Below are 18,090 nucleotides of genomic sequence, written 5' to 3' on the forward strand. Positions count from 1 at the left end.
AGGATGGTGCTGAGACAGACAGCACTGAGGTTCAGGACTTACACAGTCCAGGGAGCAAGACAGGAACCAGAAAGAACAGGTTTTATCTGTTTATTTAAAAACAGAATATCTTTTTTATGTACAAATATGAACATATTTACACAAAATATACATACTAGAATTCCATATCTCCAGGTTCCACATCCAAAGTCCTGGGCTGGCTGGAGAGCAGGGGATGAGAGTCTCTCCTTTGGTCCAGAAATCCAGCAGAGTTCAGGCTGAGCAGGGTTTGGGCACTAAATCTAGATATTCTGGTTCAATGTATTTGGGTGGGGCAGGCAACAATGGACCTTATCTAATCCTAACCAGAGAAACTGCTGGAAGAACCCCAAGTTAGTAACCCTGAGACCCCTGGGGAAAAGGAGACATTCTTGCTCCCAGCAGCTCCTTCACCTCCCTTGGTCTATAATCACTATTCTGTCTCCCCTACACCACAACAAAACCAGGAGCCCTTGTCACCAAGTCCTAGCAGCGCCCCCACCAAGGGATCACAAACAACTGTGGATACAACTAAGAAAACATGAGGCTAGGGGAAGAACTGAGGAACCGCTAGGGCCAAGGACCCTACCTACCCTCCCATAGCCAGTAACTGAGGGGCGCACACCCCTCCTTCAAACTCCATCAGCTCTTAGGCTCCCTCCCAAGAGCCTGCCTAGATTAAGATGCTTTAGATGGAGCACCTTTCAGAACCACAGGAATTAACCCCCCTGGGGTAGGACCTGAGCAAGGTCTAGCTTTGCTGAATTCTTGTGTAGGCTGATGTCACTTTAAGCAATCCTTGCAATAATAAATGTCCAGATGAATCAAAAGTTTTTAAAAAGTCTTTTCTCTTATTAATGCGTTTGGGGCAGTAGTCCTTAAAGAAGCTCCACTGTGCAGGTTTATTTACAGCAAATATGTACCTGCAGCAGGCCCAGAGGCCACCAGAGGGCGGAGGGTTTCTTCTGTAACAGTTTGAGCCTCTGGCTGACCCCTAGGCCCGCTGCTTTACACTTGCCCTGACAGCTCCCAAGTGGTGGGAGCCCGGCTCCCGCACTCAGGAGGCCAGATTCCAGCTCCAACTATGCCCGCACACCTGGACATGGCCCACAGTCTCCACCTTCCACCTCCAACCTCTGCATCATTAATACTGCTCTGGGGTCTGAGGAAAACACCTGCATTTTACAGGCACAGGTCACACAGCCACACGACACACAAACCGCTCCCCCGTGGCGTTCCCCATGCAGCCACTGAACCCTGTGGCACACACACCACGGTTCACTTGGACTCTGACGTGACAACACAACGCACACCGTGGGCACAGTCACCCCTCCGCGCACACACAGTGCACACTCAAACAAGCACAAATGCACGCACGGTGACCTGCACATGCTGTGGGAGGGACTCAACAAGCGGAGCCCTTCCATCATCCAACAGAAGGACTGGAGGAAAAGGTCGAGCAGTCAGTGGGGTGGGGAGCATCTTCCTCAAGAAATGAGGTGTGTCGGGAGGCTCCCCGGGGATGAGCTGAAACCTTCCATGTCAGCAGAGGGGGGCCAGGCTTAGGGGACGGAGGCAAGCCTGGGTCAGACCAGGTGCCCCCGCCCATTGATGTAGATGCCATTGCCCGTGGGCTTGGCCCGCAGGGTCCCATTCTCCTGAACAAAATGGTTCATGGCCTGTTTGATGCCTTCATCCTGATCTTCCTCCTCCTCTGTCCGCCCAGAGCCTGGAGACAGCAGTTCAGTCTGTGTTTCGATCTCCCTCACTGTGGTCAGCGTGGAGTAACTGCGGCCCTCTGCCTCTTCGCTCTGGAGACCAAGGGCGGAGGGCAAGTCAGGAACCAAGGCGGGGCAGCCAGACGTGAGGGGGTCGGCTGGGGTATGCTGGGGTCAGAGGTCAGGCACAAGCAGGGGTTATGGTTGCTCAACGGCTCAGAGATGGGGGACCAGGAATGAATGTCTGGCCTGGGGAAGGGGAGACTAGGGAGCAAAGGCATAGCGCGGCAGGGAGGGGATGGGATGGGGCAGCGTGGGTCTGAGGTATCAGGGACGGGGGAAGGGGCAGCTGACGCACCACATCGGGGACCCGGAGAGGGGCCTGAGGAGAGTGGTAGGGACGCCGGTGGGGCCGGGGGCCTCACCATCACAGAGCAGCTACTGTTGTCCTTGAGACTATCAGGGTGGCCCTCGGCTCTCAGCCCTACACTCTCCTCCGGCTGCAGGGCCCGGACATGGGGGAGGAGTCAGAACAGGGCTCAGCCTCTTGGCCTCTATCCTCCCCCCAGCCTCCCCCCCAATCACCTTTCCCCCAACCTGACCTGGCCGTTCTCTTCTCGATGCAAACATCCTCATTTCCCCCACCCCTACCCTCTTCCCACCCTAATCCCACCCTGAAACTGGTGCTGATGGTGGCTTCCCACAGCATCCTGGAGGCCAGTGCTGAAGGGGGCCTTCTGAAGGAGCCCAGCAAAGCCAAAGCAGCGCCAGACCTGCTGGGGCTGAGTCAGCGGCCAGACCTGGGGGCGGGCTGCGCTTCTGGTCCGCAGAGGGGCCCCGGCCCCAAGAATGCATCCAACCTTGGCACACACCTGGTTCTTGGGGTCCGGATGATGGGAATGCAGCCTCCGGATGGAGTTCTCCCTGGTCAGGGTCAGCTCCTCCTCACTGGGAAGACACCCCCTGGTCAGGAGCTGAGGGTAGTGGTAGCCTCCCAAGGTGAACCTAGCCTGGCCAAGCCTATGTGAGCCGGGGCTGGAGGGTGTGGGCGCTGGGTTGTCCCTGCAAGTGTGAGTGAGTGGCTGTAGGTGGCGGTGCGGCTACAGAGCGTGTGTGTGCCCATGTGGTACTCGTGCATGTGGATCTGACCCTCACTCAGGCAGCGTGGCCCCCCTCATCCAGCTGTGACCCAGGCCCCAAGGCCCTTCTCATCTCCCAGAAGGCTGGCTCTGCCTACCTCTGGTCCACAAGCTCCTCAGATGTCAGGCCGCCCAGTCTCCTCTCGCTTCTCGGTCCTGGCCCACCTCCTGGCCCACTCTACCCGCCCAGGAGTGGCCAGTACTCACTATTTCTGGGTCATCTGCTGGGCCTTGCGCCGATGGTATCGGGACATGAGCACCACCACCACCACCAGAAGGCAGAACAAGAGTGCGGCAATCACACCCACCACCACCACGGAGGCCGACACCAGATCCACCTGCTTCCCTGTGGCATCCTGGGGGTCTGCTGGAGACAGGCCACTGTCTGAGGCAGATGCCCAGATCCCTGACCGGGCCCCGGACTCCACAGCCCCCCACGCACTGTCCTCACAAAACACGTCCCAAACCACCCCCTCAGCCTGGCCCTCTGCAAAATACATGCAGTCCAGCCCCCTCCAAATATCTACTCTCCCAATTCACTCTCTCTGTCTTGCTCCCTGTCCCCCGACCAGGCCCCTGGCCCAGGTCCCAGCCTCTGCCCCAGTGCTTACCAAGAACAACCACAACCACCTGAGAATCCCTTGAGGAGAGCTCATTGCTGACGTGGCAGACGTAGGTGCCACTGTGCTCAGCGGTCAGCGGGGGGAAGCCCAGGGTATCTCCTTCTGCTCGTACCCCACTGGGCAGAGGCCCGTCCAGCCTGGAGGACAGGGAAGCTGATGGGTGCTGGCTGGGGCGGGCTGAGACTGCCACGACCCAACGTGCCCGGGCAGCTCTCCACCTCCCTCCCCCATGACGTCACCCAGAGCCACCGGCTGTTCCCACGGTGCCCCTCCTTCCCCTAGGCAGGTCTAGGCAGAGGTCCCTTCTCCCTGCCGCCCAGCCTGACCCAGGCACCCACACACACACTTGGGGAAGATCCACACGTGTGCCGTCCCACAAGCTCCATAGGCATCACGTCATCCCGCACTAGGTACCAGGTCCACACGGTATATAAAGTCCACGCAACAGGACTGTCCCTTCCTATCGGGGCTCAGATGTACTTGGACAATGTGACTGCATGCCCCAGCACCCACGAGGTTTCATGGCAGGATACATGAACACAGCCCCAGGCACAGGGCCACGTGCATGGCTCATCTGCTCACATGTGAGCCTGTCATGGGCTCACACACACGTGTCCCTGACCCCTCCCTGATTGTCTGGCCATCTCAGACCCTGAAAAAAAGCCAAGGAACTGGCAGAGATGGGTGGGTGCTTCTGAGGTGCTAGCAACCTGGCAGTGGCTATAAGAGTGTTAGTTTCACAACAGTCACAGTCAGCTGTATCTTTTGGTCTTATTCACTTTAGGCACTTACATAAATATATAAAGTATTAACATTGAAATGCTGTATTATATTTCACAATTTTAAAGTTAAGGAAAAAAAAAGCCAAGGACTTATCAGCTAATTCCCTGCCAATTACCTACACTCCCAGGTGCAAGCCAATAACAATGTTTGGTGACCATGCATATTCTTGCATTGGTCTGAACATGTGCCCCAATTTATTTGGGGTTCAGAATATATTGTCCCAGTCCACAGTGAGTACGTGCTAGTCCTGAGGGAAAGACCCTGGTCCCAAGCTAGGCCCTTACCGTGTCCAGTTGTACGAGGGAGGGGGCTGTCCTTCACTCAGGCACTTGAGCATAGCTCCTTCTCTGCCAACCTGCCACAGATTTTGGTCTTCAAGGCCCCTCACAGAGGCCTCAGCAAGGACTGGAATGGAAAGGTGGAGGAGAAAGAATGGAAATGATGCCTTTGATCATGCTCTTCCTCAAAGGGCCCCCACCCCAGGCCCCACTTTGCCTGGAATAGCCTCCCCTTGCCCTTCTCCATCCTACTCATCTGCGGCCCAAGCTAGCCCAGCCCCACCTTACTGACAGCTCCCTCCCCTCTCTCTAAGTTCAGAGAGCCCACATGGGTTTACCTGTGCAATGAGCCTATAAGTCCCTCTGCACAGCAATGTGGCACACCTTTTCTGACTCCCCCGTGGTCCGTAGCATAGCGCTAGTCACAGAACAGGTGCTCAGCAAACACTCCCTGATTCATCAAAGGCTTAACCATCCTACTAGTTCATTCATTTCTTTTTTTTTTTTTTTTCTTGTCTGTGTGGCGCAGCTTGTGGGATCTTAGTTCCCCGACCAGGGATCGAACCCGGGCCTTTGGCAGCAAAAGCATGGAGTCCTAACCACTGGACCACCAGGGAATTCCGGTTCATTCACTTTTTTCACAAACATTTGTTGAGGACCTACTTTGTGCCAAATGCTGGGTTAGTATGAGTAGAAAACAGTGCTATCCTCCAGAGAGGCTCAAAGTCTAATGCCAGGAAAACTGTATCGACTGTCGACCGAGCACCTTCTATGCACTAAGCACTATGCGAGAGGCTCTGCATTCGTTCAGAACCCTGTAAAGTTAATATAATAATACTCCTTCTCTTGATGAAGAAAATGAACCTTAATAAGATTGAATAACAGCTGGTAAATAGCAGAACTAGGGCTCATCCTAAGTCTATCTGTCTTCAAATCCTAAACTGTCTATTTTACAAAATGCTTTTAATTCCATGTTTATATCTGATTCTCCCAAAAACCCCTGAAGCAGGGCCAGCTCCTTTGTAAACAGAAGGACACCAGGTCAGAGCATGATTTGCCAAGGTCATCTGGGATGGGCTCCAGGTCTTCTACCTTGGACTGGTGCTCTCTCAGCCATACAAGGTGGCCTTCAGGACCCAGGCTGGCCAGACTGGTGTGGCTTAGGGTCTCTCACTATCTCACCAATCCTCTTGGAGCCCATGGGGGCGCCCTACCCAAGATCCAGGTACTCACAGGCCACTTGGAGGATGTGGATGATCCTTTGGTCCTGGAGCAGGCCAGGGTGGGACACCACGCAGGTAAGTGGCTGTCCATTCATGCTGCGGCTGGGCACCAGATGGAATTCTGAAGTGACAGCAGCTGAGCGAGAGTGCGTGAAAGAGCGGCTGGATGTTGTGCCCTTGACCTCTGTGTCCCAGGTCACGCTGGGGGCCGGGCTACCCTCTGCTGTGCAGGAAGCTGCCAGTGTCAGGCCCTGGCCCTCTTCTAGTGCTGGACCAGGATTCAGCGAGGGAAGGGGAGGCACTGCAGATTGGGGGGAGGCAGAAGTCACAACCTTTACAACCCCTGTCAGGAGGCCCCGCCCCATCCCAGTTCAGTCTTGCACAGGTACAAAGTTTCAGGCCCCTTTTTCTTCTTTTATTTCATCAACAAAGATGCCAGATGAGTGGTAGCATTTCAGCGGACTTTGTACCTTTCTCCAATGCGTGAATTTTTTACAATGAGTACGGGTCATTTTTAAAATAAAAATAATGAAGTAATTAAAAAACTAACCAGATAACATCTATATAATAATAATAATAGCCACCATTTATTAAGCACTTACTATGTGCCCAGAGTTGTGCTAAACACTTTACAAACGTCTCTTTTAATCCTGTCAACAAACATGAAGCAGGTATTACTATCTGTATTTTACAGCTGAAGAAACTGAAGCTCAGGGAGGTTAAATGATTTATTCCAGATCATTAGCTATTAGGTGGTGAAGCCAAGATCCACACCCAGATTTTTCTACCAAGGCTGGTATTACTAACTTCCATGTGGATAAAGGGAAACTATAAAGGCCTTCATTTATTTTTATCTTCATAACATTAACAGTCCAAGCACAGAATGGAAAAGACTTAACTTGACCATAAGTCTAGGGCATCCGTGCAAAGTGGTGGTTTAAAAGGTGACTGTGGTCTCCAACCACATTCACTGAAGGTCCAGATCAGGAAAGGTCTCTGCCCCACTGGTCATGCCCCACTGGTCATGCACAGCCCCACTGGTCATAGCTGGGTCTGCATGTCCACGTCTAGGCACCACATTCTAAAACCATGGAGCCCAGGGTGGTGAATGAGTGTCTTTAGTAGAACTGTTGCAGAAACCTGTACGTTTAGCTTGAAGAAGAAGAGATTTGGGTGGGGCATGACAGAGGTCCTCAGCTGGTGGAAAGGCTGTCGTGCAGAAGGGAGAATAAGCCTGTGCCATCTTGCTGGGGAGGGTGAAAGTAACCGAGAGGGAGATTTCAGATCAGCAGAAGGAAGGACAGCCTAATAACGTGGATTCTTCCCCAAGGCTGACCAAGCAGTATCAAGCTTTTGGGGTCACTTGGAGAGAATTTCTGGATTGGGGTTGGGTGGAGGTGGCTAAATGAAGCTCCCTCATCCCTACAGGGCCCCACCTCTTCTTCCTGTTCCGCCTCTGCCCCCTCCATCTCTGCAGTCTCCATCTCTGCATCCCCCCCGCCTCCAGCTTCTGCCCTCCAAGACCCGGGGGCCTGAGGACCTGGTGCTTCTGCACACACAGCACCCCCGCCCCCATGCCCAAGGGGCCCCACTTACCCAGCACGCGGAGCCGAAGCCGCACCTGGAAGCTGCCAGCAGGGAAGGTACTGACGCGACACTCGTACTCGCCCTCGTCCGCCTGCACCGCGTTGCGCAGAAGCACCGCACCGTCCAGGGGGTTCCTTGGGGGAGGCGGCTCTTCCACGCGGCCCTCGTAGGCTGAGCTCACGTGCAGCCCGTATTTAGAGTTCAGAAGTGCCAGCTCCTGGCCGCCCTCGTCCGCATCCACACGAGCCCACGCCACTTGCTCCACCTGCTCGCCCGGGTCCCCTCGGTAGAAGCAGGGGAGTTTTGCGTCCTGGCCCAGCACCACGGTCACCAAGTCCGAGGTCTCCAGCTCGCCCGCCGGGCACCGGCCTGCAGTGGGGCAGACAGAAGCAGCCAGGATTAGGGGCGCTGCCAGAGCCGGGGGAACACTTATCCACAATGATAATGTCCGCAAAGGCAGCCTGGAACTCCCGGAGCATTTTATGCTTGCAAAGCGCGTTCAGTCCATCACCTCATTAGATCCATAAAACATTCCCAACAGGCAGGCGTTATTATCGCCGTTTAACAGATGAGAAAACTGAGACCCAGAGACAGGAAGTGACCTGCCTAAGGCCACACAGGTGGTACGTGGAAGAGTCACACCCTCTCTCAGCCCAGGATTGTATCCTGAGCAATTGTAAGGTGGGGGCTATAACAGGAGGAGAGACCCAGCCTCTGCCCTCAGGGAGCTCAGGGAAATGGATTTTGTGCACACAAAGATGGGAAGCCATGGACAAACTTTCACAGAAGGCTCAACCTACCAAGGGGGGGAATAGTGAATGCTTTCAGAAAGTGTGGCCAGGAGCCAAGGCAAGGGTCGAGAACAGTTGGTGTCTGGGATGGGGCATGTAGTGTAGGAAGGGTCCAAACCAGCAGGCCCTTCGGAACAGTTTTTTCATGGCTTCAAGATGAGAGACCTGGATTCCCAGAGAGAAGAAGGTATCCTATGTGGGAGGAATGGCACAAACCAAGGCTCAGAGACAGGAATGAGCAAGTCACTGAAGACAGAAAGGTCCCAGGTCAGAGGCCCAGAGATACGAGGTCAGGACAGACACACATGACAGGGTCAGAACCGTGAGCCAGAATCGGAAGACCAGAGATAGGGACCAGTGACAAAAGGTGAGTGTTTTGTGCATTGACAAGGAACAGTATGAAGCACTCAGGGGTATCTATCATGTAGCCTTATCTGCAAAGAAGGATGCATTTCCTGCACTCATAGAACCTGAGCTCTATTCTGGAAGAAGAGATACGTATGGAGACAGCTATGGAAACACTTATGATGGTTTCTGATTTAGTGCTGAGTGGTGTGTTGCAGGTTAGTCGTGGGATGGGACAGTCACAGTGGTCCCAAGTCACATGGGAGGGGCTCATGCATGAGTTGGGTAGAATCAGAAGGGGATGAGACCTGGAAAGGGGTCCCAGGTAAGGGACCAAGGTGGGCAAACCCCAAGGAGGTGGAGAGGCTGGCTGGTTCAGGAAGCAGAGAGGAGAGGACAAAACTAAGGCAGAGGGTGTGTGTTGAGCAGGAGCAGGACATCTGGTCAGAGCAAAATCACCCAGGACCTTCCATACCAGGCAAAGGAATTCAGAGTTGACCAAGATGAAATAGGGAGTCACTAAAGGATGAAGCCAATGGGCATGTGCCCTCAGACTAGAAAGTAGGGAGACTGGGGACAGGAGACCCACCAGGACCCTGCAGCTGCCGTCCTGCACCATGCTGCTGAGAGGATGGGACAGTTCCAGGGGAAATTTGGCAGGATTTGGTCACTGACCAGAAAGAGAGAGAAAAGACTCAAAGACAACTTCTAAGTTTCTAGGATAAGTAACTTATGAGGGAGGCATGGCCGGGGGAATCTCATGGCTGGGAAGAAAGAAATTTGGAGTTGTGGAATAAAGCGTGTGAAACAGAGGGCTGGGGGCTGAGGGTTGTGGACAGAGTGAATGCTCTCTGGGATGGCAAGAGTTCCTTGAGTTGGAATGCATATCCAGCAATTCCCAAAAGTTCAAAGCTCCTGCCTGTGGCCAGCACTTCACACACCCTGCTGGCCCTCACCTTGCTCACACTGTGCTCCTGCCTGGAACGCCCTCCTCCCTAAGTCTGGCAGCTCCTACTCATCCTTGAAGACTCTGCTTAGACATCACTTGCTCCTGGAGTCCTCCCTCCCCCCACCCCCACCTCAGGCAGAGTGAGGTGCCCTTCCTCTGTTCTCCTCTGGCACCCTGCTTTGACCCATCGTAGTACTTTATACCACAGATTGTATTTGCTATTTTCTTGTCTGCCTCTTCCACCAGATTGAGAACCTCAAGAGTATAAACTCGGTCTCACGTCACATATGGAAACATGGTTTCTGATTTAGTGCTCAGTGGTCTGCATTCCTGGCATATAATTGGTGCTCAATTAATGTTTATTGACTGACTGACTGAGTGAATGGGTGGGTGAATGAATGAATGCGAGAGACAGGCGGAAGAAGGAAAGGGTAGAATGAGGAGGACTGTGCAGTCTTTGGTTGGGCTGGGCAGGGAGGGGGTTGGCATGGCAACCTTAGGGTGGAGACAGGATAGGCTGGCTACCTGGGTTCTCTGCCAAAGGGAGTACCTCCAGACTGGACCTAGGGAGAAGGAAGGGGATGGAGGGGGTCAGGCATGGAGGGAGAAAGTGAAGCCCCACTAGAGTGGACCAGAGGGTTCCAGTGAGGCAGAGCGTGGGACAGAGGAAGGGGGTCCCATGGCCCTGCTAGCAAGGGAGGAGGAAGGGAGGATGCTGTTGGGAGCTGGGAGGGCCCAAACGGGACAGGACAGACCTGCAGGGCCAGATACCAGGGCCCTGACCTGCCTAAGCTGATGTTGGTCCCACCCAGCCCAGCCTGGGAGTCCAGCTAACCATCTGCACCTCTCCCAGACACCTCCTCCTGGCGCCAGAGGGAGCAGGGCTGCCAAGGAAGGGCTGGAGGTGCGGTTGAGATAGGGGCTTCCCAGTACTTCCTCTGCTTCGAACACTGGTGTCCATGCAGGTCACAGGGAGTCCAAGCCCTGCTCCACTGGGACACTCAAACCCTTTCAAAGACTAATTCTGGGACAATGTCAGATGGCATATTTCCCATCCCCATCCCTACACTTGCCAACCAGCTGGCCCCTCCCCACCACTAATCACTCACATTTCCCCCCCAAAAAAATACCCTCTTTTTTTTTTTTTTTTTTTTTTTTGCCACACAGCGGCATGCAGGATCTTAGTTCCCCAACCAGGGATCGAACTCATGCCCCCTGCAGTGGAAGCTCAGAGTCCTAACCACTGAATTGCCAGGGAATTCCCAAAACTACCTTCTTAGGGTACAACATGCATCAAGTCCCCAGCACATGTCTGAGTTCAATCTTCCACATCCCTACCTGTGGGTCCAAGAGCCCCATGATCCCAAGTGATAAGCCCAAGCTTTGCCGGATGAGAAACCCAGTAAAACCAGAAAGTCCCTTCTGCGTGAGCTCCCCATTGTCCTAAATCCACTGTTGAGTGGGAGCATCTCAGCTTGAGCAACGCCTTCCTTCACTTACACACACACACACACACAAACACACACACACACACACACACACACACACACACACACAGGCTGCAAGAGATGGAAAAGAGAACTTGGGCTTTAGAATCCCTGCCCTGAGCTCAGTGGACCCAGAAGCTCAAACTCCCAGGGTAGGGTAGGCCAGGACTGCCTCCCCCTTCTTCTCCCCCACCCAGTGCCCGCCCAGCGTCAGCATGATGATGTCACCAGAGCAAAGGAGACACACCGCCTGCCTGGTGAGGTCACCCTGAGGGCATGTCGTAGCCAGGCCAGGCCCACAGACCCTTCTGCTGCAAATGGTTTCCTGAGCCTGGTGGACTCTGCTGGCTGGGCACTCCTACCTCTGACCCTCCCCTCCCCTCCCCTCCTTCTGGAAGTACCAGGACGCTGGTCAGGAGCCTTGGTGATTCAGCCACTGCTGCACAGCAGGCCTAGCCTCAGTCACCACCAGCCACCACCTTGCGCAAGAGAGAGAACAGGCCCAACTGGCCAGACGGGATCCCTGCCCTCAGCCTCCCCCACCCCTGGCCAAGCCCCCACGGGCCTCTTTGGTGCCCTGCCCTCTGTGTACCCTGCTTGCTCCCAGACAGGCCCTCCATTCCTGGCTTGGGCTGGCTGCCTGCTCCCCACCCTGCGCCTGGGTCCCAACTTTCCTATCTGTGTGAGGCCTGGCCTCTGATCTCCAGAGGGGAAACTGAGGCTGGCAGCTGCAGATGACAGCATCTCTGGGGAAGGAGGCTTTTCTTTCTGAGGAGACTTTCACCTTCAGCATCCCCTGCTAGTACATCTAGGGTTACACAGTGAGGTCCTAGAGATGGGCCTGTGAGGAGGAAGAAGGGAATATGTGTGAGCCTTTTGCATCTGAACGTACATCTTTGGGTGAGGGTCTGGTGAGTCTCAGGGCTGGTTCGCATGCAGGAGAGGCTGTTTCTTTGCATGAACTTGGGGGCGTTTTGCACATATATGTGTTCATGTCTTATCTTCAGGAAAGCGTGTGCGCTTGTCTGCATCCAGAGCGAGCTATGAAACGGCGTGTGTGTGTGAATGTGCACACATAGTAAATATTTTGATGTCGGTTTCTCTTGGCTTCTGCACGGCTGTCTGTCTCAGCTGCCTTAGGTCAGTGGTGTGTGGCTCGGCGCCTTCGCCTCTGCACCCATCTGGAGTGTCGCCCAGGCATCCCTCCCCACCCCACCCCAGACTTGAGGGCAGATGCATCTCAGGTGGAGGGACCCAGAGATGAGGTCACTGCCCCTCCAGGGTGATGGGAAATAGCCATCAAGGACTCCCCAGCAGAACAAAACAAAAGCTCTCTCTACCCTTGCTCCTCAGGTTCCTACTAGAAGGACCCTCACCCTTCTCACCCCCCAGCCACGCCCCCAGGCCCCCCAGCACCTCTGGCCCCCCAAGGAGGCCTCTCCCTGGGAATCTCTGTCAGGCCTCTGCTGCTGCCACCACCAGAAAAACCAGCTCTAGCTCCAGGCCTGGGGTGAGGGTTGTCTGGTGTAGGTTGGGTGGGAAGTGGTGGGGGGAGACCCTGCCTGGGGCTAGGGGGAGGGGTCCAAGCTGTCTAGGGTCTCACTCTCCTTTGTTAACTCTTGCCTCCCCTCACCCCACAGAAGCAGCCTCCACCAGAGACAGGTGGAATATGTGGGTGAGTTTGGGATAAGAAAGGACGTGGGAGGGGAGCCCTGAAGCCCCCCATTCGGGACAGGTGATATACACAACCCAGCACTTTTTTTCTTCCATCCTTCCCCCCATAACCTTGGCCTTGGAATGCTAAGGAACTTTGAAAACCAGCAGATTCTCCCTTTGCATTCATCCACCTCCCTCACATTTACCCCACATTGTCCTAAGCCCCCCAGCTTAGTGAGAGTTTCCCAACCTGGGCAAAGCGCCCACCACAGATTAGTGGATGGGGAGGGGGGCCACAGCAATCACAAAGGGAGGTGAGAACAATGGGGGAGGACAGGCCTTGAGGCAGCCCCAGCTCTGGCCCAGACACAGCTCCCAGCACAGATAAGTCCCCTAAACCCCCCGGAGCCAGAGTCTGAGCCTGGTTGAGTCACCAAAACAGCCACACCGTGGGTGGGAGACCCAGAATTCCGCTTCTCCCAAACTCCTGAGATCCTAACCCCCTCCCCAGTCCTGCCAGCCAACCAACCACCCCCTCCCCCATCTCTGCAAGTGTGGCCAGCTCTGCCCCGCCCCAAATCACAGCCTCAACCCAGCTCTCAGGACACGCCAGCCAGTTTTAAAGGCAAGAGGGGAGGAGGGTGGCCTGAGAACTGTGGGTAAACTTCTGAGGCCAGAGGCTCCCTGCCTCAGTGAAAGAGTGACCCTGACCCCCTCCTGTGCAGCCCTGCTCCAGGAGGCTTGGTGGCTTGCCCCCAGTTCTGAACTTGACCTTCGCATTTTAGATTCTGTTCCCAGATCCAGCCCCTAGGCTCCTCTCCTCCCTTCCCTCCTGACTCAGCTCCCCACCCCACCCCCATCCCTTCTCTCTGTCCAGACTTTGGTCAGCACCAGGGCAAGTTTGGAAGGCCGGGAAGCCCAGGCATTCTCTCCTCACTAGGCTGGCTCCCCACGGTGGCTGACCCCCCTTCACTTTGCCTGGAGGACCCCAGGATCCCGAGGCTGGGGTCTAGAGGCTGGGACTGTGGACTCTACTATGAGCCCCTCACTGCCATCTCTGTGGCGGGGGTCACCTTAGCCCAGCTCCCTGAAACACTGGGGTGGGACCAAGGTCAATGGGGCCACAGGGCTTCCCTGGGATTCCCCCTAGTTCTCCCCACCTTGGGCAGGGAAGTTAGCCTCCCTTTCTAGCTTCCCTGGTTTTGGGTAGATCCTACAGGAAAGGGCCTGCCCCCCTCTGTAAACAGGAGTAGGAAAACAGGGATGGGGCCGTTCCCTTTCTAGGAAACTAACTTTAGACAGAAAGCTGGTCCTAACCCTGAGAGGACAGACCTCAGAATTCAGAGAACCCCGTGCCCTCTGGGGTCCTGCAGGGCTCAGTTGGGCCCAAAAAAAGATCTAGGGGGCTTCCCTGGTGGTGCAGTGGTTGAGAACCGCCTGCCGATGCAGGGGACACGGGTTCGAGCCCTGGTCTGGGAGGATCCCACGTGCCGTGGAGCGACTGGGCCCGTGAGCCACAACTACTGAGCCTGCGCGTCTGGAGCCTGTGCTCCGCAACAAGAGAGGCCGCGACAGTGAGAGGCCCGCGCACCCGCGATGAAGAGTGGCCCCCGCTCTCCGCAGCTAGGGAAAGCCCTCACAGAGAGACGAGGACCCAACACAGCCCAAAATAAATAAATAAATTAATTAATTTTTAAAAAAAGATCTAGGAACTAGGATCCTATTGGAGGGGTATCTGTAGATTTAGATCCCTCAGCCCCAGGGCAGGAGATGGGGAGGGAGAAGGGAGGGGACCTTACCTGGAAACTCATCCCATTAAGGAGAGGCAAAGAGCTGTGGTGTTGAGGTGCCTCCCTAGCCTGGGCTCCTTTCCCTGTCAGGGGTGGGGCAGGGCCCTGGGGCTCAGAGCTCTAATGGCCCAGGACTTGGTGGGGGCACTAAGTTGCAGCAGTGCAGGGGCAGAAGACAGTATCCAGGGTAAAGCTACCCTTGGTCCCCACTGAGAAATGGGGTCAGGACATTTCCCCCTTCTGTCACCACAGCCAGACTGACCGCCTCTTCCAGCACCCAGCACCCACCTTCAGTTCGGGGCTGGATATTTACGCAGACACAGGCTTTCAGAGCTGGAAGGCCTATAAGGATCATCTGGTCTACTGAAGTCTAGTTTCTTCGTTGCCCAAGGTTGTGTAGCAAATTAATTGCAGGAAAGGGACCAGAACCCAAGACTCCTGACTTCACAGTCCAAGGCTTTTTCAGAGACAAGAAACACGCTAGTTTCCTGGGGGCCATTGAGGAGATGCCTACAGAGGAGCCAGAATGGGGGTGGCAGTTAGGTGGGTGCATCTGATCCTCGGGCTAGGCACCTGGAGTCTGAGTTCCAGCCTTCAGAGCGCCCTCCAGCTCTGTGCAGGTTATAGCAGTAGAGCGCGGCTCACTGGGCACCAGCTTCCCTGGAGCCGGGTAGCCACAGCGCCTGTCCAGGTACTGGGCAAGGTTGGGGTGACGCCCTAACTACAAGGGGTCTCCTCTACCCTTCCCTGGCTTCTCTGAGAAAGAACAGCTTCGTGTCATGGGAAAAGAAAGCGGGGACTTTGTCTTGTTCACTGCTGCATCTCCAGCATCCGGCACCCTGGCTATCCCCAGTGTGCACTCAGAGGTACTATGCTTTCATGAACTAGGAACTGGGAGACCAAGACGCTAACCCTGGTTACGCTTCTAACACTGAGTAATCTTGTTAGCTCACTTGCCTATCTGTTTCTTTCAGTTTTCCCATCTGTAAAATGAGGGAGTTGAATCGATGATCTCTTTGGTACCTTCTGAGTCCTGAGACATCATGGCTCCATTCTTTAGGCGTGGGTAGATCCTACAGGAAAGTGGCTGCCGAGTTCCCCGGCCTCAGCAACCAGGCCCCACCCTCTTGGCCGAAGCAAGTGAGAAGGTTGTCTGGAAGATGGGAACTAAGATGTGGGGGGTAGGGGGGGGTGGCAGGGCTTGGAGTTTCAGTAACCTGCGATTGGAGGCTGTGCCAACAGCCCTTCCATTATAAGATCAGAGCAGGAGCAGACCCTACCCATCCACACGTCTAGACCTCACTCTCCTCCGCACAGCTTTAGCTGGGGATGGAGGTTGGGGGACATCACTGCTAGGCCCTGCTGGACAACTGAGGCTCCGTCACTGCTGATCCTGGGACTGGGAATCAAACTGTCCCATATAGATAAGGCCTTGTCTTTCCAAGGAGAAAGATTTCTCAGTTGCCCATTATCCTGGGAACAGCCTACGGAACCCTACCTACCGTGGTCTCATTATGTGCACGCACGCCCACACACATATACTCTCCCCCGCTCTGAAGATTATAAATTCCTATCATTTATATCTTCTGTATATACATTACACGAGAGTAATACAAGGCATCTAGTTGAGAAAATGGGGGGACAGGGGATATACAAAAGAGTACCCTACCCTAGACCCCCATTCTTCTGAGTAACCGCCTGATTCCCACCCTGGCACCTCATAGTGTGCTCAGGGCCAGAGGGGGCCAGAGTGAGAAGAGATTCCAGCTCCCCTGTAGTCACCCAACAGTATTCTAGGATATCGTGAAGAGAGGAGAAGGAGATAGAAAGACCCTGTCCACTCTCTGGGCATCAGGCTTCCTACACCTTGATGACTGGGGAAACCAGCTCAACCCTGAGTCAGCTGCAGCCCCAGTCAGCAGTTCCGGAGCCCAGGGGGTAGGCGAGGGAGCGTCCAGGAAAACCTGGGGTGAAAGGGTCCCCACAAGTTCTACCTCCCTGGCTACCTGCAACGGGTCACTGTGTCTCTTCCCCAAGAGGCAGCTCCAGCCCTTTGGCTGAGGTGGTCAGGGACCCCAGACCCAATGACCTGGCCTGGGGCTGGAAGGGGACATGAAGCAGGAGAGCTACAGTGGCTCTTCTCGGGGCACTACTATCAGCTGGAGGTGGGAGAGAGAGATTGATTCCTCAGTTCCGAGTAAAAGGAAAGGGAATATGTACGTGTGCGTGCGTGTGTGTGTGTGTGTGTGTGTGTGTGTGTGTGTGTTGGCTTGGGCTCAGAAGCAAGGATCCTGAAGCAAGTCCTACCTGTAAACGATGCCAGGAGCAGTAGCAGCAGGCAGGTCTCAGGCCCGCACATCTCGGCTCCCAGGGACAGAGGCATCGGTCAAGAGGCAGAGCTGCCCGGTGTTTCTGAAGTTCCACCGAGTTCTCCCTGGGAGCCGGCTCTAGAGCTGGATTGGGCACCGACCCAGAACGCAGGAAGTCACGGAGTCCTCAGGCACTGACGCGCCTGCCTATCCCACTAGGGTCTCCACTCGGGGACCCGGCCCCGTTCCACCCACCCAACCGTAGCTACCCGCAAGTAGCCGTGATCGGGAGCTCCGAGCTCCCCCAGAGCTGCTTCCCACGCCGTGGCCAACAACGACAGCAGAAACTTGGGAACCTGCTTAGCAGGTCAGAACAGGTGCGTCTCTGGGGGCTGGGCCTGGCGCGGAGACTCGGCAGCCGCCACCCCCGCAGCCTGCGCTGGCTAATGGGTGCCAGAGAGGGAGGGAAGGAGGGAAGGACCTGGGGGGTGGGATCCCATCGTCAGCTCCAGGCTTTACCTGGCAGTGTGTGGAAGGGGCTGTGACCAGAGAGGAAAGGCGGAGGGGGAGGGTGGGGGGGGGGCGGGGGGGGCTGGGGGCTGGGTAGGAGAAGGCCTGGCGTGACTCGAAGAGGGAGGCGCCAGGCCAGGAGGAACAGGGGCAAGGCCCTTGTGGGTGGAAAGGAACCCAAGCATCCCACACCCCAGCCAGCCTTGCTGCCTTCCCCCGGGGCCTTGCCGAGTTCCCCAATCTCCCAGAGGGGTTCAGCTTGGGAACCAGAATCAGAGAAGGCCAGAACTGAGGACAGTACTGGCCCAAATACCTCATCCATCAGACAAGAAAACAGAGGCGCAGAGTGAGGAAGGGGCTTGCTGGAGGACACACAACTTAGGTAGTATCAGACATCCCTATCCCTGAGGCAGGGAGTTAGTTCAAAGACCCCTCAGATGGAACTTAAGTGACCCCCTCCGCTTCACCCCTCCCCCACAGAGGATAAGCCAAGGGATTGACCAAGGAATTAACCCCACAGATTCCTGGCCTCCCTAGCAGGACCCTCTCTCAGCATCAACACCTTCTCATTACTGGCCAGAAGTCCCCAAAGTGCGTCAGCACTACCTGAGTGGAAAGGGGTTCCTTTCCACCATCTCCATGGTCATTCTATCCATTTATCCCATGGTCATTGGACAAAGCCACATGTCCGGACTTTGCAAGGACAATCTTGATTCCAAATACTCTGTCCTTATATCCCTATAGGTATACTCAGACCCGTAAGACCACGCGTTTCCATGTTGGATGCATATAATGTAACCGCCAAGTTACACAAAAACTTACTGGCCTAGCTGGGATAGCCAGAGGAGGGGGCAGACTCTGAACTCCCTGAAAACTGAAGAATG

The 18,090-nt window shown here is 55.2% G+C and overlaps 1 protein-coding gene across 1 annotated transcript; it reads right to left on the reverse strand.

Annotated features, from left to right (window-relative positions):
• Positions 1-76: 76 nt before the first annotated feature.
• On the reverse strand, positions 77-17,005 carry NECTIN4 (nectin cell adhesion molecule 4). Its single transcript, XM_007171734.2, has 9 exons — positions 16,695-17,005; positions 7,379-7,738; positions 5,793-6,083; positions 4,566-4,686; positions 3,487-3,635; positions 3,083-3,239; positions 2,609-2,684; positions 2,162-2,236; positions 77-1,829 (listed from the first exon to the last, which is right to left on the reverse strand). The coding sequence occupies exons 1-9, from the start codon at positions 16,768-16,770 to the stop codon at positions 1,605-1,607; spliced, it is 1,530 nt and encodes a 509-aa protein (XP_007171796.1). The 5' UTR covers positions 16,771-17,005; the 3' UTR covers positions 77-1,604.
• Positions 17,006-18,090: the final 1,085 nt, after the last annotated feature.

This window comes from Balaenoptera acutorostrata, chromosome 1 (genome assembly GCF_949987535.1).
Source record: "Balaenoptera acutorostrata chromosome 1, mBalAcu1.1, whole genome shotgun sequence".
Classification (NCBI taxonomy): Eukaryota; Metazoa; Chordata; class Mammalia; order Artiodactyla; family Balaenopteridae; genus Balaenoptera; species Balaenoptera acutorostrata.